Below are 19339 nucleotides of genomic sequence, written 5' to 3' on the forward strand. Positions count from 1 at the left end.
AGAACTTGGGCTATTACTGAACTTTGGTCCATCCAGTAAATTTGAGAGGTGATAGTTGTGTTTTTGAAAGTGTTACTAATCCTAGTTGTACAGTAGGCAACCTTTAGTGGCTGACTCAGTAAGAAATTCAGATAAATCCCAATAGTAATTCAGGAGCTGAGAGCTAAACAAGGTAAGTATGTGCAGCTGCAATTTGATGCTCTCCCAGTTAGCTGCAAAACACTGGTATTAAACTTCTCTCTGTCTCAGGGGGTTTATCTTCAAATGGTAATAGTAACATGTCTGAAAGCTCTGCTATTATTGAAGCCGTTCTAAAATGCCTGTTCATCATGTTGCAGATCGGGGTTTTTTGCTGCAGCAAGTTTCATGTCCTATCAACAATGCGAGTTCAACTTTGGGGCAAAACCCTTCAAGTACCCACCACCAATGAAGTTTAGTACCTTCAATGACCATGCCTTTCTGACAGCAGAAGAGAAAATAATTTTGCCCAGGTAATCCTCCTAGCTTTTGTGTTTGCATGCAGAGAAATAAAATGCTTCACATCAGTGAAATAAAATGCAAAGTTTTGCTTTGTACTCAGCAAAATTAATTTTTTATGGGGTCATACTTCCATAGGTTCTTCTTCTAAAAGGATGAAACAATAGGCTCCAGTGTAATCTCATCAGTAGGGCAGGAGATATGTAACCAAAATCTATTAAATTAAAATATGCTTTTTAATATTAAGCTAAATTAAATTAACTAGTACCACACAGTAAGCTGTTTTAGCAGAAGTACCTTCTGCCATCTAAGGATTATTAGGTTGATTGAGGAGGTATAGTGTTAATTAAAAAAATATCTCCTATTTAAAATTGACCTAATTTGTGGTGTTGGCAGCATGGAGGTGCTGAATGATTGTAAGTCTTGAAATTATCCTTTTCTGCTCCTGATGAAAATTTTCACATTTTTGAATGACAGTACTGACAAAGGTTACTCAAATTTAGAAGTGATTTCCCACCTAAATATTATTCAGCCCAGATAGAAACAGATCTGGATACATTCTTCTTTAGCTTTCACCAAACTTCTTGCAGGAATGAAAACTAATAGCTCAACTGATTCAAGTTACTAGTAGTAAAATAACTTAGTGGAAAACAAGTAGTAACAGTGTACAGTGTAAATTATGTGGTTTACCCTGGATTTCCAGCTTTGTCTGAAGATGGCCCTCAGACCAGTGCTGATGTATGTGACTGAAATAATCTTAAACTGCAACTAATTAAGTGGGGGCTGGTTTGTTGGAGGGGGTACCCCTGGCTGTAATAAAATTCAGAGACTGGTTTTGAATTATCTAGCTTTGATCAAGTGTATTTGAAATACTTAAGTATCTTAGTGTTTAAAAAGAAAAGAAAAAAACCCCACCTTATTTCTGGGCTAGAGTCACACACTGGCAGAGTTTGAGGCTTGGGATATTGTATTAACATGAAGAAAATGAAATGCAACTTGTAAAATCATTTTGTGCTCACCTATAGCCAGAGGAAAATATTTCTGCTTGTGACTGCAGTTGCTTTAAGTGAGAGTCTGATGTAGTCTTTAAGATGATCTGTTGGATACAAACTTGTCACCCTCCCTTTTCAAATTAGTGTTCTTCTGTCTTGGTAGTATCCCACACTGGATGAGAGGTTTGTAGTTTCTGGCTGATGTTCAGGTGGGATTGATGTCGTTCTGGCACTGCTCTTGCAATGTTCAGGCAATATCTGTGAGAACTGTTACAAGATTGTGCCAAAAGATGAGAGACAAACTGGGGGAAACTGGTTTCCTGTTGATGCCTGACTGGTGAAACTTGGCCTCCTGTTTTACAGACTCTTCATTATGCAATAGCACTGAAAGGCTCCATTCAAGGTTGGACACTTGTTCTTTGTGTAAACAAAGATCATCCCTGCCCTACAGTCTGAACTGCTTGGAAATGATAAGCCAATCCTAAATGAAAAGATAGCTTTGATCATCTTAAAGTGATAGTAGATAAGGCAAAGACGTGTATGAGTGGACCCTAATTATCCATCACAGGATTTAACATAAACTCATGCAGAGTTGTGCAAATTCCGTGCATCTGGTGTTGGGGCAAGACACATCACCCTGCCATTGAATAGATGTGATGGGTGTTGTGTGTGTTCCAGGTGGGAAATGTCTTATTTCATCAAATGAGAGATTTTTACCTATTTTCTCTCTCTTGTGGCTGTTGCCATACTGGGATGTTGATTTAATTCTCAGTTTTTGTTCTTTGAAACTGTGTTACAGCATTATAGGCTTTCTGTTTGTCAGGTTTTTTGGGGGTTTGTGAGGTTTATTTCTTTGGGGTTTTTTTTCTTACCTCCTGAAAGTACCCAGGTACAAAAGAACAATTTATTTAAGTGTTCAGCTGTGGGAACTAGGAGCATTGTTATTTAATCCCCTCTTTGTCCTTTTCTGACAGACCAGAATAGGGAATCAGACTGATTTGCAGGTCTCTGGGTGTCTTAAGCCTTTTTTTGTGTGCAGTTGTGATCGATGTTTATCAGCAGTGTGGTGTAGCACTGCTACAAAGTGTTATGTTTGCCTTGATGCAATCCTCAGAATAGTTTTTAATTTACTGCTTTGAGCCATTCTAATGTTTGGGGGTCTGTCTCTGTCTCCCTTCAGACACAGGCGCCTGGCTTTGCTGAAGCAAGTGAGTATCAGAGAGAACTGCTGCACACTTTGCTGTGATGAGGTAGCAGACACAGAACTCAGGCCGTGTGGACACAGGTAAAACCTTAAAAAAACCCAAATCAAAAGAAATAGGAAAATGTGTGTGTGATGTACTGCTTAGATGAGGCCACATGCAGTCTCTGCTCATCTCAATTGACTTCCCAGGATAAAGGAAATAACCTTCCTTCCTTTTAAGGATGTGATGTGTAGAGTTTAACACAGTATTCCCACTATTCCACTCAGCCTAGACCTGAGCAGATTGAACCCTTAATTGTGTGTGTATTTGGGGAAGTACAGAGGCTACACCTGTGTGGTGCCCTGGGCTACTGATTCTTGTTTCCTTGATGTCAAAGGCATTACTGAGTGGTACTTTAAACTGGTGCATGTGGGATCACATGAGGAGAGCAGAAAATTCATAATATACGCATTAAATGTTCAACAAATAGATTGTGTTAAGTCACAAATTCCTCTGAAAGCTAAAAATGAGACAGCAGTATGAGTTACACCATACTAGCACTTTCCTGCCTTTAAAGCAGCCTCCTAGGAAATGAATCCAGTTGAGTCAAATTCTTTAGAGTTTTAGAGCACTCAGGAAAGGAGTCTTGCCATGTGTCTAGATGCTGGAAAGTTAAAAAGATGTGCCTGGTGTGTGCCAACAAGAAGTGGAGAAATTGCTGCAGGGCACTGGGGCTGCTGCTCTCCAGACCAGAGTGAGTGCTAGGATTAATGAGCACAGGGAAGTGGGATCCCAACCAACTGCAGGAGCAGCTGGAAGATGCTGAGCAGCAGGACCTCTTCTCAAAGTCTGTAAAAGGATCCCCAACACCTGACTTGCAATGCCTAATCTCCACACTGAGGGACTTAAATTGAATGTGCCTCTGGCAGGCTGACTAAACTGCTTAGTGCTTGTATTATTTTGTTGTTGATGATTAGTTTTTTGTACTGTAAAAGCAGTAAACTGGTTAACTGGTTTTTCTTCTCCTTCAGTGACCTGTGCATGGAGTGTGCCTTGCAACTGGAGACCTGCCCTTTGTGTCGACAGGAAATACAGACCCGAGTCAGACAGATCTCTCACATTTCATGACACACGTGGAGAAACACCACAGACTTGTTTTTAATGAACTCCAACCAATACTGAAAGGGGAAAGCATCTCTAACCAGTCTTTATGCACATAGAACCATAGCCACGGCCAGATTTCATGCTAACCTGTAATCTGTTTATTTTAAAACCGAAATCTTTAATAAGCTCTTTCCAGCTGCCAGTGATGGGAACTGGTTTCAGCAGTCAGGAGCTATGGCTATTGGTTCCTCCGAGCAAGAGCAGAGGGAGTTGTCTCTTCTTCCCCTTTTCCTTCTCGCCTGTCGCAAGTGCTGAAAAAATTTGCACTGGAAGTACACATACAATGCATTTTAGAAAAAAAAGAGAAAATAAGTATTTCCTAAAACAGGGCCGTGCTGTCTTGTGCTCAAAAGTCTATTTTTGGCAGAAGTCAGTACTAAAAAGAGAATGCCAATGTTTTCCTGTTTAATGTAGCCTCCTGCTGGTCAGAGACTCTGTATTTTCCGATATTAAACTGCTCAAAGACTGAATCTGTACACAGACTGATTTGAAAAGACAGTGTGGAGACTGTAGATAAACTCACAGGTTTTAATAACTTGGTGATTCCAAAGAATGTTCTGATTTGTTTTTAAATGTTGAAAGATCAGTGGTATTTTCAAGTACATAATGTTTCTGATGCTTTTAACTTCCGTACCCACATTTTTTTGTGAGGTTATAATTTTCAGGAGGTATTCTTAACTAATTATAATGCTGGACTGGAATTAATTTGATATTCTGGGTATTTTTTAAGGTATCATCAAACACCTTTTTTAATCAGTGTTGTTTTTGAAAGTTAGCTCAATTTTTCCAAAGTGAATATATCTTAAAATATTAGAGGAGAATTCTGGACCAGTTTATTTAAAACAAGGTTATTTGGATAGAAATTTCAGTCTTATTCTTAACTCCTTAAAAATGCACCTTGCTTGCCACGTGTCTGTCCTGCTCTGAGCAGGTTTGGGGCCACACTTCCCATTTTTGGTAGGGATCATACAGTGGGAATCTCTGCTCCACTTTAATTACACATTTGTGATGTTTGTATGTTAAGGATGCACTTCAGTAGGCAGCTCTTGATTTTTACTAGGTTTCTACAAGGAATCAGGGTTCACAGCTGGTGTCAGTGAAGTAGCACAAAAATCGGTGGGGTTCTGCTTATTTTGCACCAACTGAGGATATGACTCGGTCTCTTCCAAGTCTTGCAATGGTTCATTTTTTTAAAGTATCTGTATAGTAGAACTTTACTAATTCACACACAATTTAGACCAAAACCATCCCACTGCTTGGCAGTGATTCAGCAGCAGAGGCTGTTGTAGTGAATTCTCATGGTAAGATGTAGCTTATTTTTAAAATCATTTATTATCTTTATTTTACTATTAAGTATTAGCAATGCAGAGCTGAGGCTGCTTCTTACTGCTGAGCACTCTGGCTTCCTACAGACCTCAGTATGAGCTGAGAGCTCTGAACCCAGCTCTCCAGCAGCTCCTTTCACCTTCTGCCTTTGCTAACTCAAGGGTGCTGAACTTCATCCATAGGTGTGTGAATTAGGAAAGTTCTGTCCATCGTTTTCACGTTGACTTTTGTCCAAATGTAGACTGAATCCAGCAGCAGAGTGCTAGTTAGTGTTTTTGCTAAAATACGGATTCTCTTCCATCTTGGATGCCTGGTGTGATTAAAGTCAGACTGGCAAATCTGTGCCACAGGGATCTCATTTCTTCACTGACTGTACTTTAAAATGTTTTGCTGTATTCATGTTTTCAGTCAGGGCCGAGTTCCTTCCAGCTCCATGTTCAGTGAGCAAACGTGACCACCATCACTGCCACAAGGGTGTCAGAAATTTGGAATCACCTGAAGTGAACTTCTAAGCGCTTCCAAATGCAATGATAGGTTTTTATCCCTAAGGTATGAAGTTACAAATCATACTTTAGGGAAGAGGCGGGACAGAACCATTTTGAACTCTGCCTTAATAGAGTCTAGTAATTTCAGGGCTTTGGTTTCCCTGGCCAGGATAAACTGAGGTAAAATTTTCAGAAGTGCCTAGGACTCCTAATTTGTCAGCTGCTGTATGAGATTAAGGTCTTCAGGCATCTAGGCATCTGCTATCCCCTTGGAATGCAGGTGACCTTAGAGCCTTGCTGCCTTTGTGGACATGGGACTAAGCGTCTATGTTCTTTATGGAAAATATGTGAATGCTTTGGAAAATTTTGCCCCAGACCGTCTTCCATGCAGCTGGTGCTGGGCAGAGGAAGGGAGCGGTGGCGGAGGAGGGAGCTGTGTTGCAGAGAACTGTCCTGTTCATTTCACAAAGGGAAAGACTGTACACTTTGACTGGCTTTGTGCCGCCATCCAGGCCGGGGACAGGTTTGTCCAGCTGGATTCTCCATGAGCAGTGCGCTGTCACCTCGCTCCCTGCACGCCCCATGGCTTGGGGGACAGGGATGGGACGTGGCGACTCCACAGGCCCTCACAGGGGGAAGTGAATTGTAGCAAAGTTGTCCATTCAACAATAAAAACATCCTGAAGGCTGTCTGTTGTCCTTTAATTCCTTTTCGGCTGAGCGCTCGGCTGGGACATTCGCGCCGGGGGTGCCCAGGTCATCGCGCTGGTCGCTGGGCTGCAGCAGCTGGGGGTTGTCTCTAGCCTTTGGAGCTCTGCTCTCTGATGGGAAATCCGCTTTACCAGCGCCATTAATAAGAACACAACGCCGTCTCCCTGTCCGCCGCTCAGGCCCGGCCCGGCGCAGGACACACTGCCCAGCCCGCCATGGCGGCGCCGCCTTCCCGCGCGGCCCCCGCCGGGCTCTGATTGGGCGGGCGGCGCGGGGGCGGGCCCAGCGGGCCGGAGCCGCGCTGTGATTGGCTGCGGGCGGGGCGGAAGAGCGCGTTCCCCAGGAGACGGCCCGAGGGGAGGGGGCTCCGCGCCGGCCTGAGGGCGGTGGGTGCAGGCGGGGGCCGCGGTCACGGGAACGGGGGGCAGCCGCTGCCGGGGCGCTTTGTGGGGACAGGGAGGGTGATGGCCCTCCCCTGGACCCCTTTGAGGAGAGGGAGAGAGTGAGGCGAGCTGGGTGCCTGGGGAGGGACAGGGCTGGAGGGCTGTGTCCCCCCTCGCCGGACTGAGGATGGGGAGGCGAGGGAGGCGATCAGCTGCTGCCGTGCTCGCGGTGATGCCCCGGGACTGCTCCGAGGGCCGGCGGTGGGTGAAGCCCAGCGGGAGCAGCGGGTTCCCATCGCCGGCGGCCCCGGGGTGCCGTGTGCCCGGTCCCCGACACCTGCTCGCAGCCACGGGCCGAGCGGCCGGCAGGGACACAGCCCCTGCCTGCCTGGTCTGGGACACACCTTTATCTTGTCCGGCTTTAGTTCTGTAATTGTCACTCATAGATGTTTCAGGAGAAAATATGTAGAAGTGCCCAAAACCCCTTTATTGGGACTGGTTGAATTTGAGCCACATCTCTGAATAGGCAGAGAAAGCTTCTAGATTATTTGGGTTGTTGCAGAAAAGGAATAATAATTTTGGAAGAATGTGATGTTGGAATTCTTGTGTTTAAGGATTAAAATTTATCTACTGATTTCCTCTTTTGGAAATGTATGGCAGCTTAGCAATTGAATTTGTATTAACACTAAGTCATATTATTCCTTAGCACTTTGGTCAAAAAGAAGAAATAACCACTAACAGCTGAAACATATAGATTGTCTCTTCAACTCTGGCTAGGCAGGAACAATGGAGACATCTGATGGAGAAAGTTTGGGTGTAGCCACGTGAGTATGCTACATTCTCATGTTTCAGATTTTAAATAAGCTAATTGCTAATTAAAATACCTTGATAAGAATATAACTACAGGAATGAATTTACACCACGCCGTTTAGCAGATTCTGCCTCCTAGGAGAACAAAGGTGCAGAATGCAAAGCTGCAAGAGGGAATAACATTAGTGCAGAGTTGAGGTGAAGTCAAACTACACTGTGCTCAGGGTAGCTCTGCTGAGGAATCAGAGCAAGCCTTCTAAGGCTGGAAATTGCTTTTTCTGGTGTTCGTTTTAAATAATAATTTCAGAATTTATTCTAAATAAATTCAGAATTTATCCTTTTCAAGAATATTTGTTGTCTTACGTTGCTGATCCTGAGAGGAGACTCTTCCTCTGTTTTTGAGTGTTCTTCTAAAACTGGGCCCACTCACAGGTGACCTCAACCAAATTTCACATTGGCAGATGCTAAGATGCTGCCTCACCCCACAGATGTCTGCTATACTCTCCTAAGAGTTGTGAGAGAAGGGGATGTGTGACTGTGCCTCTGTCGTGCGTGGATTTAACTCAGCCTCAGACTCTGAACAACAGCCTATGCCAGGCTGCCTCAGCAGCACAGTGTGCTGGCCCAAAATGGGTATTATGAGGTGACAGGGAATTAAAACCACAGGGCTGATGAGCTCGTGTGTCTGTAGGTGTGTGGATAAAGAGATGGAATTGGGTTCTTTCGGAGCAGTTAAAATTCCATTATTTGCACAGACTTAAACCAGGGTTTAAATGAACACTTTAATTAAATTAGCACTGTTAGGATACGCTGTAAAACTAACAGTAGCATTTATTTGGAGGGGGAAAAAGAGTGGAAATGATCCGTAGCAAAGTCAGCGCTGAGCTGCCCCACTGGCGGCCCTGTGCCGCCCTCTCGCGGGCTGCCCCGGGCCTTGGCTCCGCTCATCTCCCAGCAGCAGGAATGTTGTTGCTAGGATATCGCTCACTGAGCATACGCCTTTTTAAATCAAAGATCTCTTAATTTTTCCTGATCAGAACGAGCCTGATTATAGTTAAACTGTCGGCTAAACTGCTATTGGGTTGATTTCACTGGAGTATAACAGCAAAGTAACTTTAATGAGCTTCTCAAAACTTAGTCTGAAGGGCTGTCCTATTCTGTTCACTGATGAGAAAGAGACATTCAATTGAATTTAAATGGTGCTTTCACTGATTGAAGCGAATTTTTTTCTTAAAGACAAATGTCCCTGTTTCTTTGAGACTTCTTTCCCTCATGTGTGAGATAAGTTTGTCTTTCATCCCTTAGAGAAAATAGGAAGAGTTCATCTCACAGTGAAGATGAGCTGTGAATGCCAAAGACATCCTGTGGATTATTTACTGTGTCTGAACATGTTGCACAATAATAGATCCAGACTCCTGATGCTGCCACCAAAGATTTCTTCCCTGGATGAATTCAGATCCATAATGGTGTTTAATATTTGGTCATAATAGAATAACCTTAGGAGATTATCCCATTTATTTGGATCATGTAAGGATGTTTCTTGCATAAGAAAAATATTTAAGTTTCTTCAGTTATGTAATACTTGTGTATACATTCAGTTTAAGTTGTTCCACAAGACCAAATATTTCAAAATATTCTCTAGAGTGTCTGCAGGTCTGTGATCACCATGTGCAGGGAAGAGAAGGGAAACTGGTAACAGCTGGAATTTGTGGGTTGGAAAAGGCTTAATTTGCTGTTCTAATTACACCCTTTACATTCTTTTGCACCAGAACTAGAATTACCTTGACGGTAATGCCAGAAAAACAACATTTATTCTTTCTTGCAATTAGGCACCTTACTGGGAGGAAATAGAGTAGAGGCCTGAAGAGAATCTCTGTGGAGCAGTCTTCTCATCAGTGCCATGGATTATTTTGTAGGTTGAAACTAGGAAGTTTTTCAGTTATCTTGTAATTACTGGGTTTATTTGTACTTAGGCTTTTGTTAACACTTTTTAATTTTAACTTTAATTTCTGCTGTGGTCAAAATATATATTTATGCAATCCTGTCTTCCTTTGCTTTCAGCTCCACCACGTCTGATGAGTTTGATGCAGTTGTTGGCTATCTGGAGGATATCATAATGGGTAAGGTCTGCAAGTAGGTACAGACAACAACAGGGCTACTAAACACATTTCCAGCTGCTCTTCTGTTAATTAGCCAACATACAGAGCTCCTGCCTGCTTCATGGAAGAGAGATGCAGATTCTAGAGCCTCAGTTGCCTGGTGATGCAGTTGAATCTGGAGAAATGCTAACTAAACTAATTTGGTGTCAGAGTTTGGAAAGCTGTGACTGGTGTCCTTTACCAGTCTTTGTAAAGAAACTTTTTAGTTAAACCTGTTCTGGGAATTCCATGGTGACCTGCCATGTTTACTTTTACTCTTATTTTCTTCCACAACTGGAAAAAAAAAAAAATTTGGCAATTGAAAATTTAATCTGGGGGTTTCACTAGTATTTTTAAATTCAAAGAAAAAAGAACTTACTTTGAGTTTTTGTAGGGAAGAGATATTCACTTAAAAAATACAGATGTTTTGCTGACATTAGAGCCAGAACAAAAGAGGTTCAGAATAAATAACTATTAATAAATGTAGAGCAGGAGGACTGTGTTGGTAATATTTCACCAGCAGCCTCTGTCTTCTTGCAGATGGGTCAGAAGTGGTGCTTTGGCAGCAGCTGTGGTGCTGATGTGATGAAGTCTGCACGTGTGCAGGGCTCTGTGGTTACAGCAGGGAAGCAGAGGACCAGTGAATGTGGGGTTTGTGTTACAGAAAGAATGACTAAACTCCTAACTGTGCTGCTTTTCTGTTATGGCCCAGATGATGATTTCCAGTTAATACAGAGGAATTTTTTGGAGAAGCACTACCAGGAGTTTGATGATTCAGAAGAAAACAAGCTTGTCTATACAGACATCTTTAATGAATATGTAAGATACCTTTTCCTTTTTTTCATATGTATTACTTTTTTTTTTTTATATGTAGTTCTCCCTTTATAAAAGACTGGGCTTACATGGAGCAGATCCCAACATGTTTCTGTCTCCTTCAGAGCACAGCCATGATCTGTGAGCAAGAAAAGCTTTTTCTCAAGCTTTAGGTTCCTTTCTCATTGTTTCACACAAAATTTTCTAGGGATATTTTGGAAGTTGTGTAGGTCTCTTGAATAGAAATTTAGCCAAGTGCTGTAGTAAAGAACAGTTTAGCATGTGTGCAAACAAAGTTTCTTCCTTTCCAGTTATATTATTTCTTGTACTGGATAATTCAATCACATTCTTCATGCAAACCATAATCAAGAAATTAGACCAGTCTACTATTCAGTACCATTAAATGAGTCGGAAAAATATTTGTTACTAGATACAAATAGTCAGTGTTTGTTCTCCCCAAGATCCCCAGCAAAAAATGTGCAGCTCTGTGCCTCAGGGCTGGTGTGAGACCACAACCAGCAGCACCCACTGAGGAATCTGCAGTTGTGCCTAGTGAGGATCATGCAGAGTGTCAAGAAGGTGTCAGTGTAAGGATGCAGTTTGAAATCTGCTTCTGAAATCTGTTGTGTTCTTACTGGGGTGGTTTGTCTGGGTTTTTTTCAGATCTCTTTAGTAGAGAAATACATTGAAGAGAAGTTGCTCGATCGGATTCGTGGGTTTGATATGGTTGCTTTCACAGTGTCATTGCAGTAAGTCTCTGCTTTGCTTTTGGTTGAGGAGTGGCTTATGTGCCTCTCAGTTCTTTTTATCTAGATTAAAGCTTAGGTTTGGCTGTTCTCCCTTTAGATAATGGTTCCAATTTAACTCAAAAAAATAAGTGTTCATGCAGGCAGTGGCTGACCACTTTTCTTGCCTTCAGCATGTTCTGCTACTCTAAATTTCTGAATTGTCGTGCTGAAATATATTGTGTTTGAAGGGGTAGAAAGATAAATCAGAATGAGAACACTGGAGGATTTTCATATTTCTTGTCACTTCGAAGCCAGACCCTTGAGAGGCTGGGTCTTGTTTATCTCTTCCAGGCACTTCAGTAACCTGGTGGTGTTTCAATCGTGAGGTTAAATTCCTTTATTGCAGTTTCTGTATAGAGCATTCAGAGAAGAGTTTGGTTTGTGTTCAGCTTTTGCATTGGGTCATTTTACCTTAACCAGCTTCCTGAAGAGCTGTCTTTTAGATCACTGGCTTTCCCCTTGAATAAGAAAATCAAGTGTATTTGGGAACTGAGTATCTTAAAGTATTTCAATCTGTTTAATTTTTAATGTTTCTTAAATAAACAGGTCTGGTTTTCAAGGACTGATATGATATTCATGGGTCTTGGATTTAAATAAATGTCATACTGTATTTGGATTGGAAATACTTCATGGTAATATTTGGCTGCAGTTTTGCTATATGATAACCTGCAATAACATTCTTGTTTAAATACTGATACGGTTCTACTTGTCCTTTTTGACCTTGTACCATTTTAAAAAAACAACTTTTTCTCACACAATTTTCTCATTCCCCAACTTCTTTTTCTCTGTAGACAACACAAAGATGAAATGCCAGGTGATATATTTGATCTGCTTCTCACATTTACAGACTTTCTGGCTTTCAAAGAAATGTTCTTGGAATACAGAGCTGTGAGTATATCACATTGTTTCTTTTCATTGACACAGTGGCTCCCCCTGAGAGTGCTAAAGGAAAAGTTACTATCACAACATTTAATCAAAGACTGTAACAGAGTCAAAAGAAAAATTACTTCACTGAGTGTCTTTTTGAACTCAAACTGCACATTTAATAATTTCTAGAAAACATGAATGAAGCTGGCATGTGGAGCAGCTCTTCCTGCTGTTGTGAACTTCCTGCATTTGTGAACATTGTTTTCCAAATGAACAGAAGGGAACACTTTTTCACTGTGACAGTCTCTGAGCACTGTGACAGTCACCTTGCCCAGAGAGATTGCAGAGTCTCCATCCTTGGAGATACTCTTAAGTTGTCTGGACACGGTCCTGAGTGACCATGCTTGAGTGTGGGGTTTGGCCCAGATGACCTCCAGAGATCCCTTTCCATCTTGGCCATTCTGACTCTATAGTATCTTCTTTTATTTTTTATTCATTTATTTTAGTCTTTCCAAAATTAGCTTTTTAAACCTCTTTCATTTGTTTTCTCCTCCTCTCTGGAGGAATAAACAAAAGTGCTAAGATTTTTGGATGAGGTTTTTACTAGCAAAATGAAAATCGGTGCTCTCCAGTGTCGGTCCAGTCCTGTTTGACAAGGAGCAAAATAGTCACAGTTGTGGTTATGCCCCTGCCCCTTCCCCATCCCTGTGAATTTTGTGGAAATGGGGACAGGCTGAAGAGAGAGAGTCAGTCTTTCAGCAGCAGGAGGAGTTTCAGTTGGGATTTGTAGATTGGGGTCTCCAAGAGACAAACGACAGGAGCCAGACTTCAGTAGATCCCTGAGCCCCTGGCACAGCGTTCCTGACCAGGTGCAAGCAAGATTGCTGTGACATGGGCAGACACTGGCAGGGTGACAGCCCCCTCACCCCTGGGATTCCTGCACAATCTGCTTGGGTTCACATTCAATCACAGATGCTCAAGTAACATGTAATTTTATATTGGTTTGATTCAGCAGAGAATGTACTGCCTCTTTCATTTTTTGAAATGCTTCTTCCAAATCATCGTGGAGTCACGGATTTCTTTTTTCCCCCATGTTTCTAGGAAAAAGAAGGACGAAGTCTGGATTTAAGCAGTGCGTTAGTGGTGACTTCATTAAACCATTAAACAAGTCATTCTGAAGGGAGTTCTGTTGTATTTTAAGCAAGGTCTGTTCGAATTTCAGAGGTGAAAGGCGGCGATTCCCAAGAGAGAGCCGGGGCAGAGGGGCAGGGACTCAGCTCCACAGTGGCTGTAAGGGAGGTGGGTGTGCAGTGGGGCAGGGCCAGGACTGTGGGTCCCTCTCCAAGGAGTGAAATCTAAGCTTTCTGGAAATTTCTATACCCTTTTACGAAGTGGATGGACAAGACTGTGAGACGTAGTCTTCCTTTCCCCAGCTCTACCCAAACTTCTCTTTACGTGTCTGCCAGGATCTTCTTAGAAGCTGCCGTGTTTTGTCTGGGCAGTTTTCTGCAGTGCCCAGCAGCTGCTGCTGCTGCTGCAGGGAGCCTTTTGCACTCTGATATAAAGTGCCTGAGCTGCAATTTGAGCTCCTTGTTCTTTGTTCTGTCTCTGCTGAACACAGAGAACAGTTTATTCCGTCTGTTCCTGCAGCACCATTGCTTAACTGGAAATCACCCAGTTCCAACCCCCCTGCCATGGGCAGGAACACCTTCCACTAGACCAGGTTGCTGATAATCCCATCCAGTGTGACCATCTGGCAGTAAAAGATGCTCAGTTCTCAGGGATGTGGTTATAACTGAGAAGTCAGTGTGTGCAGGGAAGTAGTTTACCAAGGCAAAATTCATGCTGATCAGCCATCAGCTGCTTTTTAAGAACAGCACATCATTTCTTTGGTCACATCCTTCCCAGAGAGATTCAGTTTCTGGAGCCTCAGTTGTCCTGTGATGCACTTGAATCTGGATAAATGCTAAATTAAGTTGGAATGTGTCAGAGTTTGAAGGCTGAGACTAGTGTCTTTCATCAGTGTTTATAAATAAACCTTTTATTTAGACCTGTTCTGTGAAATTCAGTAGTGATCTCCCATGTTAATTTTTATTAATTTTATTTTTAAAATTTTCTTACTGTTCCTGTTATATATATATATATGTCTATATATTCATAATTGTGGAAATTTGACCCTTGATTTACTCACTGACAAGCAAATAAAGGCAGATCTGTCATGGGCCAATGCCATGTGTCCAGTTCCTTTTCAGTTCTCACCTTCCATCAATGCAGTTCCACTTCCTGATCCTGCCTCTGCAGGCAACCTGGGAAAACTTTTCCCGTGCAGAGCATGCAGTAAGATTTGCAGTGTAGCTCACCACACACCAGTTTTTGAACTCACTGAATATACTTTTACTACCTTATTCGAGGAGGGTGTGAATGGAAAAGCTGTTCTGCCTGGCTGGGCATCACTTCTTGTTCTGACAAACACCCAAAAGGTGAATTTGTGGTCTGCAGCACAGAGGAGCAGCGTGGTTCTTCCCTTTCCCGAGGCACTGATCCTGCCCGTGTTCCCAGAGCAGACTTGATTGTAATTTCTGAAAATGACCTGCAGCTAATGGGCAGAATTAGCTTGCTGGTTAATTAGGTAAACTCAGGAGTATGTGGTGCTGAGCCAGGAAGAGGGAGTGATCAAACTTGGCACCTGGTTTGTGTTCTTGTGGTCTCGGATGCACGCTCTGAGCGTGTGTGTGCATAAAGCAAAGAGAGGTGAACCCTGTGGACTTGTTCCTTCCATAGCCCACGTGAACCAAAACCCACATGGAGTGGGAAGGAACAGCCAGCTCTGCAGTGACATCTCTGCTGTCCCTGACAGCTCTGACAGCCTCCTCACAAGTTTTCTCATGACAGACCCCAGTGCTGGGTTTAGGAATGTTTTTATTTAAAGCATAAAATTTATATTCAAATTGTTAGAAATCAATACAAGAGCAGTTATGACTGCTTCCTTTGCTTCCCTTCCCGTCTTCCAGCTCTGCCACTGTTTCTGCATCCCGTTAATTGCATTACTTACACTGTAGCTGTGAATGAGCAGAGAGGGGAGCCTGGGCTTGGGTTAGTGAATTTTAGTGTTGGGCTGTGCCAAACTGGCTGAGCCCCCTCAGTGGAGCTGCTGCAGCAAGGATCCGGATGACCCCCGGGGAGGAGCAGGAGCTGCGGCCCCGGCGAGTCCGTGTCCCTCAGTGGCCATGCCGGGGAATGATGATGGGAGCATCACCGGAATCCACAGGGCAGCATCCACATGACCCGGTGCTGACCACTGCTGCCAGCACAGGCTGGTCCAAAACGAGCCCTGGTGGCACACGGGGCTCCAAGCCACCAAGCCTGGCACAAGCTGGCGCGGGGTGCCCGGGCTTTGCCGTCAGCTCCTTAGGCGTGCTCAGTCACTTGGCTGGTGGCCGCGTTGCTGCCGAGCCCTTTCCAGGCGCGGAAGCTGAAGAAAGTGCTCACCGCGTAAGTGATCATGGTGACACAGGCGAAGAACTGGAAGAGGAGCACACCCCACGTGTGACCACGGCGGCTGCCCCCGCCCCTCGGCCCTCCCCTGCCCGCCGGTACTCACGGAGGCGGCGGCTCTGCGGTTGTAGTCCCACTGCCGCCAGGACGTGGGCTGCACCGCGGCCGCGCACGTCACGAAGGCGGTGATGTACAGCACGGTGGCCACGGCGTTGTAGATCATCAGCTGCGGAAAGCAAAGAGGAGGACCTGAGCTCTGGGCTCAGGCTCGTGCGTGCTGCGGAGAGGCAGGAGCAAAAGGCTCGGGTTCGCATTCCTCCCCGTTCCCTAGAACACATTAAATGTCCCCAGGTTGTGCTGGGCGGTTCTCGGATGGCACCGCAACTGCAGCAGCTGGTGGCTGCAAGTTTCTGATTTGAGCATTTTCCAATCAATTCAAGGGCAGGATGAAACAATGTCACTGTGCAAAGTGCAGGGGACTCGGCTCCATCCAAGAAGAGACAAACCTTTCCAGACTATCTTTGCCAGACTATCTTTCCAAGATGTTTCCCTCTTGGGAACCCACCCCCCCTCATTCCCTCTCAGCTACGCACCACGAGGGGCCAAGGGATCATGTAGAACTTCTGATGAAGTTGCAGGAGGTAAATCACGAAGAAAAGGAGTGTTAGTATCCAGAAGAAGAGGGACACGAACATCACCCAGCCGTATGCCGCATGGAGGTGGTACGTTGTGGCAGCGATGAGAGACCACACCAGTAAACCGAGCACCTGTGGGGTGAAACGGGGAGCGTGTTCAGGGGCTGGTTCCTGCAGGAGGAACACAGAGCATCTCCCACAAGCCCAGGCACACCAGCACCAACAGCAGCTGGGTTCCCCTCACTCCAGGAAAGCACACTCGGCAGGAGAAGGGCGCCTTGGAAAGCCGCTGTGCCCCTGTGTAAGCCCGCACCACTTATTGTCATGGAAGAAACACAACAGCCTTTGTCCTGCCCGCGTCCAACGCCCTGGTGCTCGGCTGTCCCGACAATGCCTCCTTGTCTGTCACATCCATTTCTAACACTCGTGATCGCAAAATATGTGCTGGGGAGAAGCATGTAGAGGGGACTCCTGCAGGAGTGGGAGGTGGCATGTGTGAGCTGCCCCGCTCCGGCTGGCAGATGAAAGCAGGTTCAGTCTGGCCTGAGCAAGGGGCTGCAGAGGTGGGACCAGCTGCAGAGTTGTGAAGTCTTTGCTGCTGTTCTGCCATCTCTTTCCTGACGCTCCTACAAGGCACCCCCAGCAGCATCGTTCCCGGCCCCTTCCCTAAGCGTTTGTCCCTGTGTCACCACCAGCTCAGCCGTGCCCAGGGGCTGGAATCTGGAGCCAGGTCTGTGCCAGCTGTTTCACAGCGGCTGCTCAGGGCACATCCCACAGCGCTGCCCCGAGGAGAGGGGAGCAGCGAACAGGATCCCACAGCGGGGCAGCATCGTGGGCAGCTCACAAGCGGCCCAGAACGCAGCTGAACACCCACCCCTGTGCATTCATGTGGCTCCCGCAGCCCCGGGGAGAGCACCGGAGGGAGAGATTATTGCGGTTGCCTCCGATGCTGAAGCAATGGGCAGGTGATGCTGCTGCTCCATTTGATGGTGCAAGGACCCTCGGGCTCCTCTGAGAGCAGCCGCCAAAGTCTGGAAGGACAACCTGGAGAGCTGAGTGTTCCAAGGAGCGTGACAGCTTCAAGAGAAACCCCAGCACACCTCACCTGGAGTCACTGGGCTTCGCACACCCCGCACGGATCAGCCCGTGCCAGGCACTGGGAACCGCCCGGCACTGAGCGGAGTCACACCGGCACGGGGTGTGGGGACAAGAACCCGACTTTTCCTCTGGCTTTGCGGAGGAAAGGAGAGAGGGGGCTGCACTGTCTTTGGCTTGGGGATTAATTAGGTTTAGCAGAGATGGGGTCGGAGTGGCGGCCAAAGAGAACCCGGGCTGTTTGCAGCTGAAGAAAAGCACCAAAGGGGGTGATGCCCTCCCCGCTCCGCCGCGTTCCCTCCCCGGTACTCACGGCCTGGGCGCCCATCAGCCCCCCGAGCGGCGAGAGCAAGAAGGAGCCGTCCAGGCCCGGGGGGGAGCCCGGGGAGGCGCTCCGGGAGCGCGCGGCACCGGGCAGCCCCGCCATGGCCCCGGCACGGCCCCGGCACGGCCCCTCCGCGGGCGGGGCGCGGGAGGCTCCGGGGCGGCCGGGCTGAGCCCCGCGCCTGCCCCCGCCCCGCCGCCCCCGGGCATGCGGCGGAGCCTCGGGCCGGCCCCGCGCTCCCGGTGTCCCCGTGTCCCCGTACCGGGGTACCGCCGTGCCGGCCCCCGCTCCCGGGTCACCGCGAACCTTCTGTGCGGCCGTGTCCTGCTCCTGCTCACCGGGGACATTTGGTGGCCCCCGGCGCATCCTGGTGTCCGGCGTAGTTCCTCTGCGGGAGCCGGGCGACACACATCTCCTTGTTAAATCCTGGAATAATTTGGGTTGGACGTGATCTTAAAGCGCCTCGTTCCAACCTCCTGCCGTGCAGCGACACATTCTACTAGAGTAGGTTGCTCCAAGTCCCTGGCTGTGAACACTTCCAGCGACGGGGCAGCCACAGCTTCTTCGGGCAATCTGCGTAGTGCCTCATCACCCTCCGCTCCAGGAGATTCCTGTCAGCCCGTATCTCGGGCTTGTCCAAGTCCCTCTGGGCGGCAGCAGGACACTCTGGACTATCAGCCACTGCTCCTAGTTTGTGCCCAGGGCAGCCCGGGCCCCGTCACGCAGGTCGTTAATGCGGACCGTGGCACAGGGCTGATCCCGGGGCTGATCCCGGGGCTGATCCCGGGGCTGATCCCGGGGTCCCGGCAGGAGCACTCGCCTGGGATCTGGGATGGGACGCGGCTGCCAGAGAAAGAAGGGCGGCAGGTCAGGATGGCCGAGCGGTCTAAGGCGCTGCGTTCAGGTCGCAGTCTCCCCTGGAGGCGTGGGTTCGAATCCCACTTCTGACAGCTCTTTTTGCGCCGTCCGGCGGCAGCTTTTAGCTGGGGAAGGCGGGCGGGAATAAAAAGCCGACAGCGGAGCAAAGGCGCGCGACTAAAAGCAATTAGCTAATTAACTACAGTGAGCGTAGGGCAAAAAAAGAAGCTTGTCAGAAGTGGGATTCGAACCCACGCCTCCAGGGGAGACTGCGACCTGAACGCAGCGCCTTAGACCGCTCGGCCATCCTGACACCGCTGGGCGCCCCTCGCGGCCCGTGCTACACTTGAGGGTATTGTGTGAACGTTCCGTGAGCTCGGTCACCCCGCGGCTGTGAGCACCTCCCCGGGCAGCTTCTTCCTGAGCCCGACCACCCTCTGAGTGAAGAACCTTTTCCTAACATCCAGCCTAAACCTCCGCTGGCACAGCTTCAGCCGTTGTCTCGGGTCCTGTCACCGGTCACAGACAGCAGCGATCATCGTTGCCCCTCTGCTGCCCCTCCCGAGGAAGCTGCAGCCCACAATGAGCTCTGCCCTCAGTCTCCTCCTCTCCACGTTGAACAAGACAAATGCCCCGAGCCGCTCCTCACGTGGCTTCCCCTCTAGACCCTTCACCAACCTCATGGCCTCCTTTGGATGCTCTGTTACAGCTTTAGGTACTTCTTGTCCTATGGTGCCCAAATCTGCTCCCAGAACTCGAGGTGAGGCTGCACCAGCACAGAGTGGAGTGGGACA

At 46.8% G+C, this 19339-nt stretch overlaps 3 protein-coding genes and 2 non-coding genes across 10 annotated transcripts in view; 3 read left to right on the forward strand and 2 right to left on the reverse strand.

Moving 5' to 3' along the window:
* RSPRY1 (ring finger and SPRY domain containing 1) overlaps positions 1-6317 on the forward strand; it is a 35580-nt gene extending 29263 nt beyond the window's left edge. For 3 of the 4 annotated variants that reach the window (XM_015639639.3, XM_033517147.1, XM_015639642.1), the window contains 3 exons: positions 339-491; positions 2650-2754; positions 3685-6317. In XM_015639639.3, the coding sequence (XP_015495125.1) occupies positions 339-491; positions 2650-2754; positions 3685-3781 (355 nt within the window). In that variant the 3' untranslated portion in view covers positions 3782-6317. Of the gene's footprint in view, positions 1-338; positions 492-1832; positions 1873-2649; positions 2755-3684 lie in introns of those variants that run through there. The other variant, XM_015639641.3, reaches the window with a different exon arrangement.
* Positions 6318-6658: 341 nt separating this feature from the next.
* ARL2BP (ADP ribosylation factor like GTPase 2 binding protein) lies at positions 6659-13320 on the forward strand. 2 transcript variants are annotated; one of them, XM_015639702.1, is made up of 7 exons: positions 6659-6724; positions 7428-7545; positions 9593-9651; positions 10382-10488; positions 11146-11231; positions 12062-12158; positions 13239-13320. In XM_015639702.1, exons 2-7 carry the CDS (start codon positions 7508-7510, stop codon positions 13299-13301), a joined length of 450 nt encoding a protein of 149 aa, XP_015495188.1. In that variant the 5' UTR covers positions 6659-6724; positions 7428-7507; the 3' UTR covers positions 13302-13320. The 2 variants fall into 2 exon arrangements, with proteins under 2 accessions (XP_015495188.1, XP_015495189.1); XM_015639703.3 differs by lacking the exon at positions 6659-6724 and adding an exon at positions 6848-6982.
* Positions 13321-15039: 1719 nt separating this feature from the next.
* PLLP (plasmolipin) lies at positions 15040-18209 on the reverse strand. Of its 2 annotated transcripts, none has more exons than XM_015639699.3 (4): positions 17994-18209; positions 16226-16399; positions 15739-15858; positions 15040-15659 (listed from the first exon to the last, which is right to left on the reverse strand). In XM_015639699.3, the coding sequence occupies exons 1-4, from the start codon at positions 18051-18053 to the stop codon at positions 15546-15548; spliced, it is 468 nt and encodes a 155-aa protein (XP_015495185.1). In that variant the 5' UTR covers positions 18054-18209; the 3' UTR covers positions 15040-15545. The 2 variants fall into 2 exon arrangements, with proteins under 2 accessions (XP_015495185.1, XP_015495184.1); XM_015639698.2 differs by lacking the exon at positions 17994-18209 and adding an exon at positions 17676-17805.
* Positions 18210-18554: 345 nt separating this feature from the next.
* On the forward strand, positions 18555-18637 carry TRNAL-CAG. Its single transcript has one exon. It is a non-coding gene; the product is annotated as a tRNA-Leu (tRNA).
* Positions 18638-18775: 138 nt separating this feature from the next.
* On the reverse strand, positions 18776-18858 carry TRNAL-CAG. The gene has a single exon. It is a non-coding gene; the product is annotated as a tRNA-Leu (tRNA).
* Between the last annotated feature and the right edge of the window lie 481 nt (positions 18859-19339).

Source organism: Parus major, chromosome 11 (genome assembly GCF_001522545.3).
Source record: "Parus major isolate Abel chromosome 11, Parus_major1.1, whole genome shotgun sequence".
Classification (NCBI taxonomy): domain Eukaryota; kingdom Metazoa; phylum Chordata; class Aves; order Passeriformes; family Paridae; genus Parus; species Parus major.

Excerpts from the sequence above, each read along its gene's own strand:
- ARL2BP (XM_015639702.1), top strand. The coding sequence starts at position 7,508 with ATGGAGACATCTGATGGAGAAAGTTTGGGTGTAGCCAC. Across the intron at positions 9,652-10,381 it reads TCTGGAGGATATCATAATGG|ATGATGATTTCCAGTTAATA; the intron begins GTAAGGTCTGCA and ends GTTATGGCCCAG. Across the intron at positions 11,232-12,061 it reads GCTTTCACAGTGTCATTGCA|ACAACACAAAGATGAAATGC; the intron begins GTAAGTCTCTGC and ends TTTTCTCTGTAG.
- PLLP (XM_015639698.2), bottom strand. The coding sequence starts at position 17,789 with ATGGCGGGGCTGCCCGGTGCCGCGCGCTCCCGGAGCGCCTCCCCGGGC. Across the intron at positions 16,400-17,675 it reads GGCTGATGGGCGCCCAGGCC|GTGCTCGGTTTACTGGTGTG; the intron begins GTGAGTACCGGG and ends TTCACCCCACAG. Across the intron at positions 15,859-16,225 it reads TGATCCCTTGGCCCCTCGTG|CTGATGATCTACAACGCCGT; the intron begins GTGCGTAGCTGA and ends TGCTTTCCGCAG.